The 13176-nt window shown below is 36.3% G+C and overlaps 1 protein-coding gene across 8 annotated transcripts in view; it reads right to left on the bottom strand.

Annotated features, from left to right (window-relative positions):
- Positions 1-2359: 2359 nt before the first annotated feature.
- Positions 2360-13176, bottom strand: part of TET1 (tet methylcytosine dioxygenase 1) — a 134511-nt gene continuing 123694 nt past the window's right edge. For 7 of the 8 annotated variants that reach the window (XM_027062145.2, XM_027062146.2, XM_053206880.1 and 4 more), the window contains one exon: positions 2360-12148. In XM_027062145.2, coding sequence (XP_026917946.1) covers positions 11133-12148 — 1016 coding nt within the window. In that variant the 3' untranslated portion in view covers positions 2360-11132. The remainder of the gene's footprint in view (positions 12149-13176) is intronic. The other variant, XM_053206879.1, reaches the window with a different exon arrangement.

The raw sequence follows: 13176 nt of genomic DNA, 5'->3' as shown, positions 1-13176 counted from the left end.
GGTAAACTCCTTTTTAGGATTTTTAGGTAAAGTTGGGAAATGTCCTGATTCTTTGAGTTGTCGCAGCAATCTTGAGACCATGAAGGAAACCTAAGAGAATTGCAGATCAGGAACTCTGGTATCATTGAATTGCTGAGTTTATTAGCCCGGAATCACTTATCTCTGGATCTCTTGTTAAGTCAGAAAATGCACTGTTTATTGTTTAAGCCACTTTTAGTGGTAGCCAGGAGCATCTTTAGTACAAACATTGGACAACAGAGGTAGTGATTAGAGAACAAAGGCAAAAGAAAAATAATTAAACTTCCTTAAATTCACAGCCCATTGACAGGTCCTTGAGACAGGCAGAGTGACCTTCCTCAAGAAACTCAACTCCCCTGATGTTAATACTTTGCTAAAGGCGAAAGGGAACTTAGCTTGACATTAGCCCAACCTCCAGGATCTTGTCTTTTTTTTTTCTTTTAATGCTCATGTATTTGGAGAGAGAGAGAGCTCCTGCACATGTGTGTGAGTGGGAGAAAGGCAGAAAGAGAGGGAGAGAGAGAATCCCAAGCAGGCTCCACGCTGTCAGCACAGAGCCCAACTGGGGGCTCAGTCACAAGAACTGTGAGACCATGACCTGAGCTGAAATCATGGGTCCAACCAATGGAGCCACCCAGGCACCCCTGTAAGTCTGTAACATATAAAAACCCCTTTGGAAACTTCCTTTATTTCTACCCTCCAAGATACAGGTTAACAAGCATCCTCCAAGCATATGGCCCACTGATATACACCTGAAGGGTCTCATGACTAATGTTTTACTAGACAGTAGTAAATGACCTTTTCCTAACAATAGTGAACCACTCAGTGTCCTGAAAACCTTGATTCCAAATTCCTTAGAGTCTTAAGCTATCCCGAACCCCCTCCCAACTTGAAGGAATATAATCAGCCACTCCTCACAACCTCAGTGCAGTTCTTTCTGCCCATGGATCCTGTCCCTGTGCTTTAATAAAACCACCCTTTTTGCACCAGAGATGTCTCAAGAACTCTTTCTTGACTGTTTGCCCCTGGACCTCAACATTTCACATCAGTGGGAAGTTCATTACTTTTTTCCTCCTTTAATATCTTTTGTACTTCTTGAATTTTGTACCAATGGAATGTCTTAACTATGAAAAAAATGTCTTTCTTTTAAGTTTTTTTTTTGTTTGTTTGTTTTTTAATTTAAGTAATCTCTACACCCAGTGTGGGGCTGGAACTCATGATCCTGAGATCAAGAGTTACATGCTCTTCTGACTGAGACAGCCATGCACCCCAAAAATGTCTTTAATTAAGTGCATTCCCTTTAATACAGAGTTTTAATGTTTATCACTATGAAAAATTGTATAAAAAATAGAACTACCCTACAACCCAGCAATTGCACTACCGGGTATTTATTCAAGGGATACAGGTATGCTGTTTTGAAGGGACATATGCACCCCAATGTTTATAGCAGCACTATCAACAATAGCCAAAGTATGGAAAGAGCCCAAATGTCCATCAATGGATGAATGGATAAAGAAGATTTGGTATGTATATACAATGGAGTGTTACTCGGCTTCACTCATATGAGGATTTTAAGACACAGAATAGATGAACACAAGGGAAGGGAAGCAAAAATAATCTAAAAACAGGGACTGGGATGAAATGTAAGAGATTCTTAAATATGGAGAACAATCCCTACTGGAGGGATTGTGTGTGTGGGGGGGGGCTAAATGAGTAAGGGGCGTTAAGGAATTTACCCCCGAAATCATTGTTGTACTATATGCTGACTAACTTGGATGTAAATTTTAAAAAATAAAATAAAATAAAATACATTTTTAATGTTTATTTTTGAGAGAGAGAGAGAGAGAGAGAGAGAGAGAGAGAGAGACAGTGTGAGCAGGAGAGGGGTAGAGAGAGACAGAGACACAGAATCCAAAGCAGGCTCCAGGCTCTGAGCTGTCAGCACAGGGCCTGTGCGCAGGGCTCGAATTCATGGAGTGTGAGATTATGACCCGAGCTGAGGTCGGACGCTTAACCGACTGAGCCACCCAGGCGCCCCACTAGGGGTATGATCTTAGCCACTTAAAGCTTCAGAATTGATCTGTAAAATGGGGTTAATAAGAGTCCTTACTTAATAGCATCACTGTGGGAGTTAAAGGATTTATATAAAATGCAAAGTTTTGGGCATATAATTATTCCATACATGTAGCCATCTTGATTTAGGTTGAGCAAAATTCATACATTTGAACATCTCTAAATATTAAATCTTATAGCCTTATATAATTAAAAATGTGTGATTTTTATTTGATATTAAAATTTTAAAATATTATTTTGAAGAGGAAAGAAAAATTAGACTACCAGGTGCAAAATAGAAGTATAAAATTTATTTAAAACCACCCACAAAGTTCCGTGTAATCAGGAATGATACAATTTGCAATAGTTTTTTTAAAAACTCATGACAAAGATTTAAAATATAATTTCAATTACAGTATTCATTTAGCCTTATTCAGTTAGAACACTTAATAAAAAAGAAACTTTATGCTCTAAATAAATGAGACACACAAGGAAAATATAATAGACAATTTCCACAACTATCTTTACATGTATGTTTCAATACTAGTACATTTCAATGCATTTTGCTACATAAACATGAAATCATGTACAACTGCTGTGCACCAAAATTTAGCTTAATTAAGTTCTTTCAAGTAACATGCAATTCCAACTCACAAGTCTTCAAGTACTGCTAATAAGTGTTCCCTTGTATGCAGAGCACTACATGTTGAACTGTAATCATCACAATTAAGATTATTTCTTTCCCTTCTGCATGGTGAAGTGCTTTTTCTTTAAACGGTTTCTCCCATATGTTAAGAACCAAAACCAGATTTTGTAGAATTTTAAAATCTTTTTCTTATTAACTTATTTCATTGTATGGGATATTTAATACAGTAGGACTGCAATAGGTAAAAATAAATCCCCCTAAGTAAAAAATCAAAGGTACAAAATAAATAGTAAATATACCCTCAGAGGAGGAAAAGTCACCTAGAGACAGGAATATTAACTTGTGAAATTGATACTTCTTTAATTGAAAGGTCAGTACTACTCTATTTCCCCATGATGAAGTATCTGTGAATATTTCACTCCCACTATTGAGAAGCACTCATTCTTCTTTGAACCAAAGTATTGATATGCACGTGAATCTACTTGGTAGGTCATCATATAACACAAGAGAAAATGAAGAAACTAGAAAGTAATGCTTTTCCTTCTGCCAAGTAGCTTTACAAATTTCTCTTCAGGGAACACTTCATGATTTCTTAGTAACTCAAAGATGACCATCCACCCATAGGTAACAATGCAAAAGCTGCCCTCCCCACCCCACCCCCCCCCCTTTATTACTATAAAACCGTTTCTGGAAAAATATTTCTCTTAAAGCACCTATCACAATGTTATCTGTTATAGAAGTTTAAAAAAAAATGACCATACATAGTAATAAAAAATATTTAATCTTTGTTTTGCTTTTTTTTTAAGAGCTGTTTTTGTAAGGTCCTATGTTGTCAGCCATTTTAGAATATCACAAACAGGCATTAATTAGTGAGGATAGGCAGTTACTGAATCAAATCACCAAAAGTGGAATTTATTTTGACTATTTAGGGAAGTTTGGGTTTTTCATTAGCAACCCATAATGTACTGATGGAATAGGCAAAATATCCTACCTCTTTATTTTTATAAAGAACTTACTAAAAACTTTACAAATACATCTCGTTATTTTTCTTAACTCTCTGGGCAAAGGTATGTTTAAACTTTGACTAGAGACTTTACATGGCTGGAAACAAAGAGGAAGGAAAAACAAAACAAAACAAATTTAAATAAGTGGGAGACAGTACGATCTCTTAGAGATGTCAACAACTTTACATTTTTACTATGAGTACCTGAAAACTAAAATAGTCAGTTTACTGAGCACATTCCCTTCTAGAAACCTGCACTTCAATATAACAAATACATTAAACTTTGATTATGAACTGCTGATCTTAGTCTTTTTAAAAGTAGTATTTTTTAAGCAATTATTATTGAGGTTTCCCTTTGTTTTCGTAGCACAGGGACATTCCTTATTAAAAGGTTTATTTACAGGGGAAAAACTGAAACTTCATTAATCTAAGCCCTAATGCAAAAGTTCTGGGAATTTAGGGAGACCTTCCAAAGTATGCATTAAAAAATCACTGGCTAAATAAATAGTGGAAACAAAATACGTCAGAAACATGTTTTGCATATGTTAAATAGGGTTTACATTATTCTTAGATCTGGTCTGACAAAATTTCTACCCACTAATACTAAGTCATTGTTTATGATGCCGAAATGCATTTATTTATTTTTGAGAGGGAGAGTGTGCACACAGGGAAGGGGCAGAGAGAATCCCAAGCAGGCTCCACACCACCAGCCTGGACCCCGATGTGGGGCTCGAACTCGTGAACTGTGAGATCACGCCCTAAGCCAAAGTCAGACGCTTAACTGACTGAGGCACCCAGATGCCCTGATGCAGAAATGCACTTAGCAGTCTGCAGATATGAAATGGTTTAGTCTCAGATGGGTTGACTTGGTGTATGACTTGGAGCAAGCCATTTGCTACTCTTGCCAATCAGCAGGTTCACCACCAGTAAGACGGGAACATTTGGACATCTGTCCAACCCTCAGTGTTGGGGAGAAAAAAATGAGCACATTGTAAAGCAGTTTGATAACCTAAAACTTTATAAAATACAGGGATTATAATTTTCTTACTACCATATTTGCATTCAAAATGGTTCCTCATTTTGAGCTATTTTTCACATAAAACTTATAGGGTGGGGAGGAGAGCTATTAATGAATTTTTGGCTGGGCTGGTGGAGTGAACCAGCAGATTGTGAATAGGGGCACAAATCTCCCTCCTGTCTGCCCCTTAAATCCCCCCTATTACACTCAGAACTCCTGATAACTGATTTATCCCATCTTTAAGAATTCCTCAAGTTACTTTCAGTTCATTTTTAACCTTTCTCACCCAGATTTTAGAATATTTCCTATTATTGTCAAAACCCAATTTCCAAAGGGGTAAATTTACATTAGAAAGTAGATATCATCCACAAAACTGGGCCAGGAGATAAAACGTGCAAAAAAAATATATATCTACTCTAGAAATCAGACCTGTTATTAATTCAAAGTCACTGGTCAGACAACTTATAATTAGTATAATGTATTGTACAGAAATAGCAAAGCTATGCAGAAATAGTGCTAGAATATTTAACTTCTTATACAATTTTTTTTGCAAAACACTCAAGCACTAATAAACAAGTTAAGAGACAAACATTGTTGGGATTGTTAAAGAGAACAATGGGTGCATGACCACTATCTAATCCTAAAAACTGAATTTGCCTCTACCCAAAAATGGCTAAATAAAATATTTTGATTCTTTTTGGTATTATTCCACAAAGGATTTGTGAAACATGATTTTAGAAGACAGGAAGACACCTTGACCAAGATCACTGCTATTCTTGAAATGAACCATGTGTATATGTGTAGGGAGCATGGGGAATGGAGGCAGAACAGGGAGAGGAAGCAATAGAATTTTAATTTAAAGAAAATCAGAGGAAAGGATAAAAACTGTAAACAGAATGAAAGTACACTAGTAACAGCATAGCGTCAGTGAAATGAAAAACGAAAAATAACAAGCACAGTTTCTGGTCAAAGATGGCAAGTCTATACCTAGCCAAATGAAGAAGGAAATTACTTCTTAATACTGTCTCTCCACAAGTGAACATGTTTCTGACAGCTGCAAGATTTTTTTCTGATGAACAAGACAAGAGAGAATGCCTTTCATAACAGCTGCTGGGGACAAAATTTCTATTTTAGGAAAACTAGGTTAAACTATTCAACAGGAGTTTCGCAAGTTGCGCACAAACATAAATCGGTTAAATCAGATGTAATGTGTTTAAAATCTGATAACATTCCTACCTTAGACTAAGTTTTGCTTCAGTTATAGGGGACACGTATGGCTGAACAAACAAGAAAAACTTGTGATCCCGGCGGGATCGTGGTATCACAGTAGGAATGGGAAAAGTATGGCCAACAAAGCTGAGACAAGGGTTTGACTTCTAAAGCTAGAAATATTAAATATTGCATACTATCAAAAGAGAAACACATTGTGGGGCCCTTAAAGGAGAAGTGAAAATTAGGAGTGGCAAAATGAGGAATACCTTTGGATTACATGAAGGAATAAAATACATGCCTTTCGAAGTAAACAGTGGTATTTGATCAGGTGCCCAGAAGACAAGGGGATTGAAACAAAGTCACCTAGATGTACTGGAATAAAGAGAATTGAAGTTTGTAGAGTTCAAGACAAAAAGAGTGATGTCTTGCATAAAAGCCAGTTTTATCATTTCCAAAATTAAAAGAAGAACTTAGACACTCTTTTATACATGAGAAAAGAAAACAAAGAAACAACAACAAAAACCCGCCAATAAATCTTAATACATTCTAAGAAAATACATGAATCCAGCTTCTGATAGACATGCTGATTCTTTCTGAATTGCATTCCAGAGCCATAAGTGGCATCATTTTCTCAACCTGTTAGAAGAAAGCTCAAAATGGAGCACAATTTTGATTTAGATAAGTCCAGACTCTTCAGGAATCAGGGCACTCATTATCATCACTTGGTTGAGTGTACCTTACTGTTGACATTGAAGTTACAAGTTCAATACACTTATGGGCAAGTTTAGGAACTGTGCACAATAAAACAGTATTCTAATACAGATAGACAATCACTTCAAAATTAACTATGCTAGGATTTACTTGTGAGGCCAACTTGGCAGGAGGTGTGACTAGACTGTACAACCATGGCTAGGTAGTATATATATATACACTGGATATACTTTCTCCAATTCTTTTAATCATTCAATTTTTCATAACTCCTTATATATGCCTAATAATTGTTCCAGGGGAAATAAAAGCCTGTACCGTGTAAGTACTTGATATATATATATTTTTTATTGAAATAGCAAATAAGACTATTGCCACATTTTGTTGGATTAGTTAACAGGACAACTTCATAGGTAAAAAGTCAGCTAGATTTCCCACACAGGGGAATCTTGATCCAATTTCACTTGACTTATTTTCCTGAAGCCCTCAGGAAAACAAACAAAAAAATAAATAAATAAAAAAACAAAACAAAAAAAGTAATAGAAAAAATAAAAGGCCATTTTTATCTTTCACATGTACTGCAATAAGGTTATTTCCCAGTGATACAATACTCCCTGGGTGAGGAAATCAAGTTTGTTTCCTAAAATCCTCCTACGCACACCAAAGTGGCCTTCATTTGATGGTTTAAATTCTATTTATAAACATAAGTTATACACTGACATTAACATCTGCTCTTTAGGCCCCAGTGATTTAACTATAGGACTTCTAAGGTGTCTTCCAGGGCTATGAGAGGCCACTACCATATTACTTCACAATTCTTGTCATAAAATTGTACAGAAGATCAAAACTCACAGTTGTACTAAAGCTAGACTAAAAAGAAATTTCCATGCAGCAAGAAGTTGTGAAATAGAAGGTAGCTATATATTATTAAAAGTCACATACAGCTACTGATTTACTCAGCACATTCAAAGGAAGTCCTGTGCTCGCTATAGGTGGAAGTTGTCATGCAATGTCAAAACTTTGTCCCAGATAAAAAAATCTGAATAGAATTTGTCTTAAAGAATAAACTTAAGTAGTTTGGGGTTATTTTCATACATGCTATTGTGGAATAAATGATGATCCATTCAAATCCACTGAAGCAATAACATTAGAAAGTAGGTTACTTCATATGAATTGTTATCTCATTTACACAAGGGTATGCATTCAATTAAGTATGTACTGGGGTTATGTCTCAAGTAAATTGCTTACGGATTTCATCTAGTTGAAATTCTATATTTAACAAATTAAATTATTTCACATGCAGATTGCATAACAAAGATGTTAGAAGGGTAAGCTGCAAACATTTTGCTAACATATTGCAAAAATTTACCTACAGCTATACATTTTCAGCTAGCCTCACTTTCCAATAATATGTTTCAATTAGGTCTATGACATGATGTACTTGGTACTTTGTAGATGGATTGGAAGATACAGGTGAGGCTGATAAGCAGAAGAAAACATTTTTTTTCCAACCATGGCCTGAGAGCCATTAGAAATGGGAGTCTGAAGGGCAGAGTGATATATTGTAGGATTCTAAAATAGGCAGTTCATTGCAGTTAGTAAGTTTGTAACATATTATGGACAGGTTGGGTTAACACGGGGATCATGTATCAATGAATTCAATTATCATACCATGAACAAAGGCAGAAGATTCAAAAACTCAATTTGAGTGCTGTAAGAGAGGTGAAGCAAAAGGTGATCATGACAGTAAAACATAAGAGGTGTAGAAATAATGTTAGATGACCAGTTTTCTGAGTGAAAATGTCATTTCAAACAAATTTATTTCCTTGCTTCATAAAAGCAGTCTAAAAGCAGTGTTGCTAGCATACAATCACAATGCTGTAGAACATTGAATAAGCAGGAGTTAAAAAAAAAATCACAGGGCAGACAAAGGGATGGTAAACTGCTAATTTAAACTTATGAAGTAACGTCCAACAAAGTAGGGATCATGTGTGGTTCGCACCATGGGGTTATCGGTTGAGGCAGGCTATTGATGGTGTGAATTATAATAAGGAATGGAAAACATTTTAGTTGAGAAGGGATATTTTCATATATGTTTTTGGGGCAACTGCAGCCAACTTCACAATTTTCAATATTCCCCTAAGTCAACACTGGAGCTTCAAGTTCAGTTGTTAAGAAACTTATTCAGTTAGTGACCCTGATGGGAATTTCTGCAGATATATTATAATGGATTCTTTTGAAGGAAACTTGCTGTTTCTTTGAAAACCATGGATAAAAACATCTTTTAGGATTTAAATTCTTCAAGTTTACTTTGTCATGGGAGGCGATTCAAAGAAAATCAAAAGCTAACGTTTAAGTTCTGCAGACATTTAGTAAGTGTTGAATGGTAAGAAGATGGATGGATGGATAAAGGGTGTTAAAACTTGATCCATTAAATCTGGTGATGAAATAATTTCTAGTGGGAGCTAAGGCCTAATATCTAAAATGAAATATCACAAGGGCGTATTCCTGATAGTCTAATACTAGTAAATATCTTATTGAAGCAGCAGAAACAATAAACAATCACTTATTTATATACTTATATGTATAAGAAACCTTAGGCTCACAAAAATATACATGTTTTAAAACGGAAATCTAAGGCACACAAAATACTAAAACAAGTCAATGAATCACCCTATTTTACATATTCAAGAAGCAGAAATCTACTTGTACAAGATGATGGTCTACCAATGGATATTTGTTATATACAATCCCTTCATATTCCTTTACTTGTATTAGTCAAAAGCTTGAAACTGATACTTTGCACCATATATTATTTTAATATAAGTTACAATGAGTTTTTCTTTAGAGAGCTTGCTGGAACTGTTTGCTTTTGCACCAAAATTGTTGAGTGTTAGCAGTTGTGGGCTTCCTATGGCATTTCCAAGGGAGAAGCACCATTAATTAGGTTTTCCACACTCCCAAGGAATCTGACACTTTGAATGTTATAGCACCTCTGCATTTTAACAGAATCAAGTATTTCATTGGAATTTCTTGTTCTAAACATTTTGCTCGGGCAATCCTTTTTGTTTTGTTATAAAATGAGCCAATAAAATAATGGGAATATATAATGGGAGGGCTAACATAAATGGAATGCCTATTTTCCTGTTACCTAGAACATAGGCAATTATCAGAGAAGATGAGTTTTCATTTTCCTAGAACGAATGTGCTTAAATCAACTACTTTGGATTAGTATTAATGGGTAATACCATTCCTACTGTTTCGGCTGTGTGGATATGTGATGATGATAGGGAATTTATTTTTAAAAGATTACTATGGGAATTTTATTCTTATTCTGTACCAGAATGATTTTAAGAACAAATAAGGCAGTTGGGATGGGTAGGGTTTTTGCTACTTTATTTTTATATTTGAACACCTTGAAACTTTAGAAGCATTTGACTCTTCTGATTCCTACCATGTTTCATCTCCTTTTGGAAAAACCTTTCATGATTATACTGAGAAAGCTGGAGGGAAAGTAAATTGGGGCCACTGTTGCTTGATAAATCAGAAGAGAGCACTCTTATTCAGCTCCAAATAAAACGTTAATCGATATTGGTGATACGCTTCCTAATTCCGACTTTAGAGAAAATGAACAATTTTTGCATGTTCTAACTATTTTATAAGTAGCTAATATTTGCATGAGGACACATTAAAAAAAACACAACAAACCATATACATGATTAGAATACATATTGCAGTTAACAAGATGGAACTCTACACAGCAATAAATGATTTCTCTTGTATGCAAATATGCATAAACAATAGACAATAGGATTCTTATACTATACTATTTCAAGTTACTTTTAAAAATAGAAAGTGCTTTTAAAATATATATTTACAATTTATGAACAGCCTCCAACCATTATAACAATAATGAATTATTTTATACAGGAGAGATATTTTGAGAGAAAACATTTCATTGGTTTATTTCAAAGGAATATGCCGATTTTCTAGCAATGATTGGAAGATGTTGGAACAATGGCACCATGAAAAAATAATGCAGCTTATTTTTAACTGTTGATGTGGGTAAGCACCAGGAGCTGTGTAGAGTTAACACTGTGTCTTGATTTTACATCATAGCACATGAACCTGTTAAAATCCTCTAAAAATGACTCTTGTTTCATAGTAAACAGACTTAATTTAAAGCACCAAACTGAGTGATTCTATCAAGGTTAACACCTAACCAAAACATTTCTTTATGTATTGAAAACTATAAAACTTTTATTTTTGCTTAAAATGTGCACCTTCTACCAATTGTCAAAATATAGTCACAGTTAAGAAATACCCACCCCATTTTTGTTTTTTTTGTTTTTTTTACCTCAGCCTTCAAATGGGTGAGATGAAGATATAAGTAAACGACAACATGACTTTCTTTTAACAGCACCTTGAAAAAATACACAAAACTAGCAAAGGCATTAAGAAGGGGAGAAAAGCTTTCAGACCCAATGGTTATAGGGCCCTGCAACATGTGTGAGAGCATAGGGGGACACTGTGACAATATTGTCATGGGTTAATGTTAATGCTTTATGAGAAGGAATTTGGTTCAATTCATTAACTTCAGGGGACAGTTCAGGACCCTCATTAGCTGCCTGGTCTTTCTGCTCTGAGGCCTTAGTTTTCTTATTCTTAGCTTCTTTAGCCTCAAACTTCATTTTGTTTAGTTCAAAACCATGTTGGGGCTTATTCAGGTTTTTGTGCTGGTAGAAGACAAGGGAGAGGCGTGTGGGATGATTCCGGTTTGGGTGTTCTACAGGAGTCGTCGCGTGAAGCTCTCGCCGGGCACACTCGATCAAAACGGAGCCATGAGCAGGCGCGATAGCCACCCCACCAATGTTGGCATCCAAGAAGATGTGCTCACTGTCTGACCAGTACTCATCAATGTGGGGCAATTTCTCCTCAGCAGGTGACAGGGGGTCATCTGAGAGGGGATCATCTGAGAGAGGCTCATCTGCTTCAGAGTGTGGCTCATCTTCTTCCACCAGAGAGGACGCAAGGTCATGAGGAGAGGCGGTGAATGGGGGTTGCTGGTTTGGATGATTAGAAGATAGCTGTTCAGATGGACCAGTGGGAGGCTCAGAATAAACCAAGGAATCTGGCATGGGAGTAGACAAGGTGGGAAGAGGAACCACTTCACCAGGCTGTGCAATTCCAGCGCCTTCCCCCGCAGCTGCATTAGCACCACCGTGTCTCGCAGAAGGCATTGTGCAGTGAGGATTGCTACTTCTTTCTGAAAACCCGTACGAAACTGACGACACATCGTTCTTAAAAGGAGCTGTTGTGGCCGACACAGTCTTAGGGGACCAGGAGAGACTTGGAGGTATGTTAGCCTCTTTCCATGTGTGAGGAATGGATGGGGTCAATGAGTAGGTTTTAGTGTTGTCCGAACCTTTGAAGATAAAATGGGGTTCAGTTTCATTTTTTATTTCAAGGTGCAAGGCTTCGGTTTTATTCCCTAAACAGAGAAAAGGACACCAAATGCGAAGATAAGTACAAACTACTTTAGGTAGTTGTCTTTAAGGAGTATTTTAAAGAGAAATACATGACAAAACATTGATGATGACAGTGTAGGTCAGTTTTGTTCTATTTACTTTAAGACAAACATACAAGCATGCTTTAAAAATTGTATGTAGTTTGGTATGCTTTTCCAACCAACAAATTTCCTTAAAGAATGCTTCCCTAGGTACACATTTAGCCAGAAGGATGCCCAGTGATTAAAATACTAAGAAATTAGAAACAACCTAATTGGCTATGAAGTAAATATTGAAATCATACCTTGGAATACAACACAGGTAATAACATGATGATTCAGAACAATATTTCTACCCAAAGAGATTATTGCATGATCTCATTTCCAAAAAAGTAAAAATAAGTAATAGTTTATAAATATTTCTGGGTCATGATAACATCATAACTGGCAAAGTTAATTACTAGGCAAAGGAAGTCACAGAAGTTTTAGTTGAAGAGGCACCTAGGTGGCTCAGTCAGTTCAGTGTCTAACTCTTGCTTTTGGCTCAGGTACCATCTCACAATTTGTGAGTTCAAGCCCCCTGCTGCTTTCTGTGACAACAGCATGAGCCTGTTTGGGATTCACTGTCTCCCTCTCCCTCTCTCTCCCACTCTGTTCGTGATGCCATTCTCTCTCAAAACAAATAAATAATACACTAAAAGAATAGTGCTTATGGGTTAAGATTACAAAAAGACACGGGGTTATAAACCTAATATTGTGCAGAGCGCTACCAACAGGGTATGTATTATTATTATTATTTTTTAAAGTTTATTTATTTTGAGAAGGAGACAGAGAGCGCATGTGTGCACAAGATCATGACCTAAGCTGAAATCAAGAATTGGCCACTTAACCAACTGAGCCACCCAAGCACCCCATCAAGGTATATAGTATTAAAAACATAGCAGTAGGGGCGCCTGGGTGGCTTGGTTGGTTAAGCGGCCGACTTCGGCTCAGGTCATGATCTCGCGGTCCGT

This window comes from Acinonyx jubatus, chromosome D2 (assembly GCF_027475565.1).
Source record: "Acinonyx jubatus isolate Ajub_Pintada_27869175 chromosome D2, VMU_Ajub_asm_v1.0, whole genome shotgun sequence".
NCBI lineage: Eukaryota > Metazoa > Chordata > Mammalia > Carnivora > Felidae > Acinonyx > Acinonyx jubatus.
This window is presented reverse-complemented; position numbering and strand designations above follow the sequence as displayed.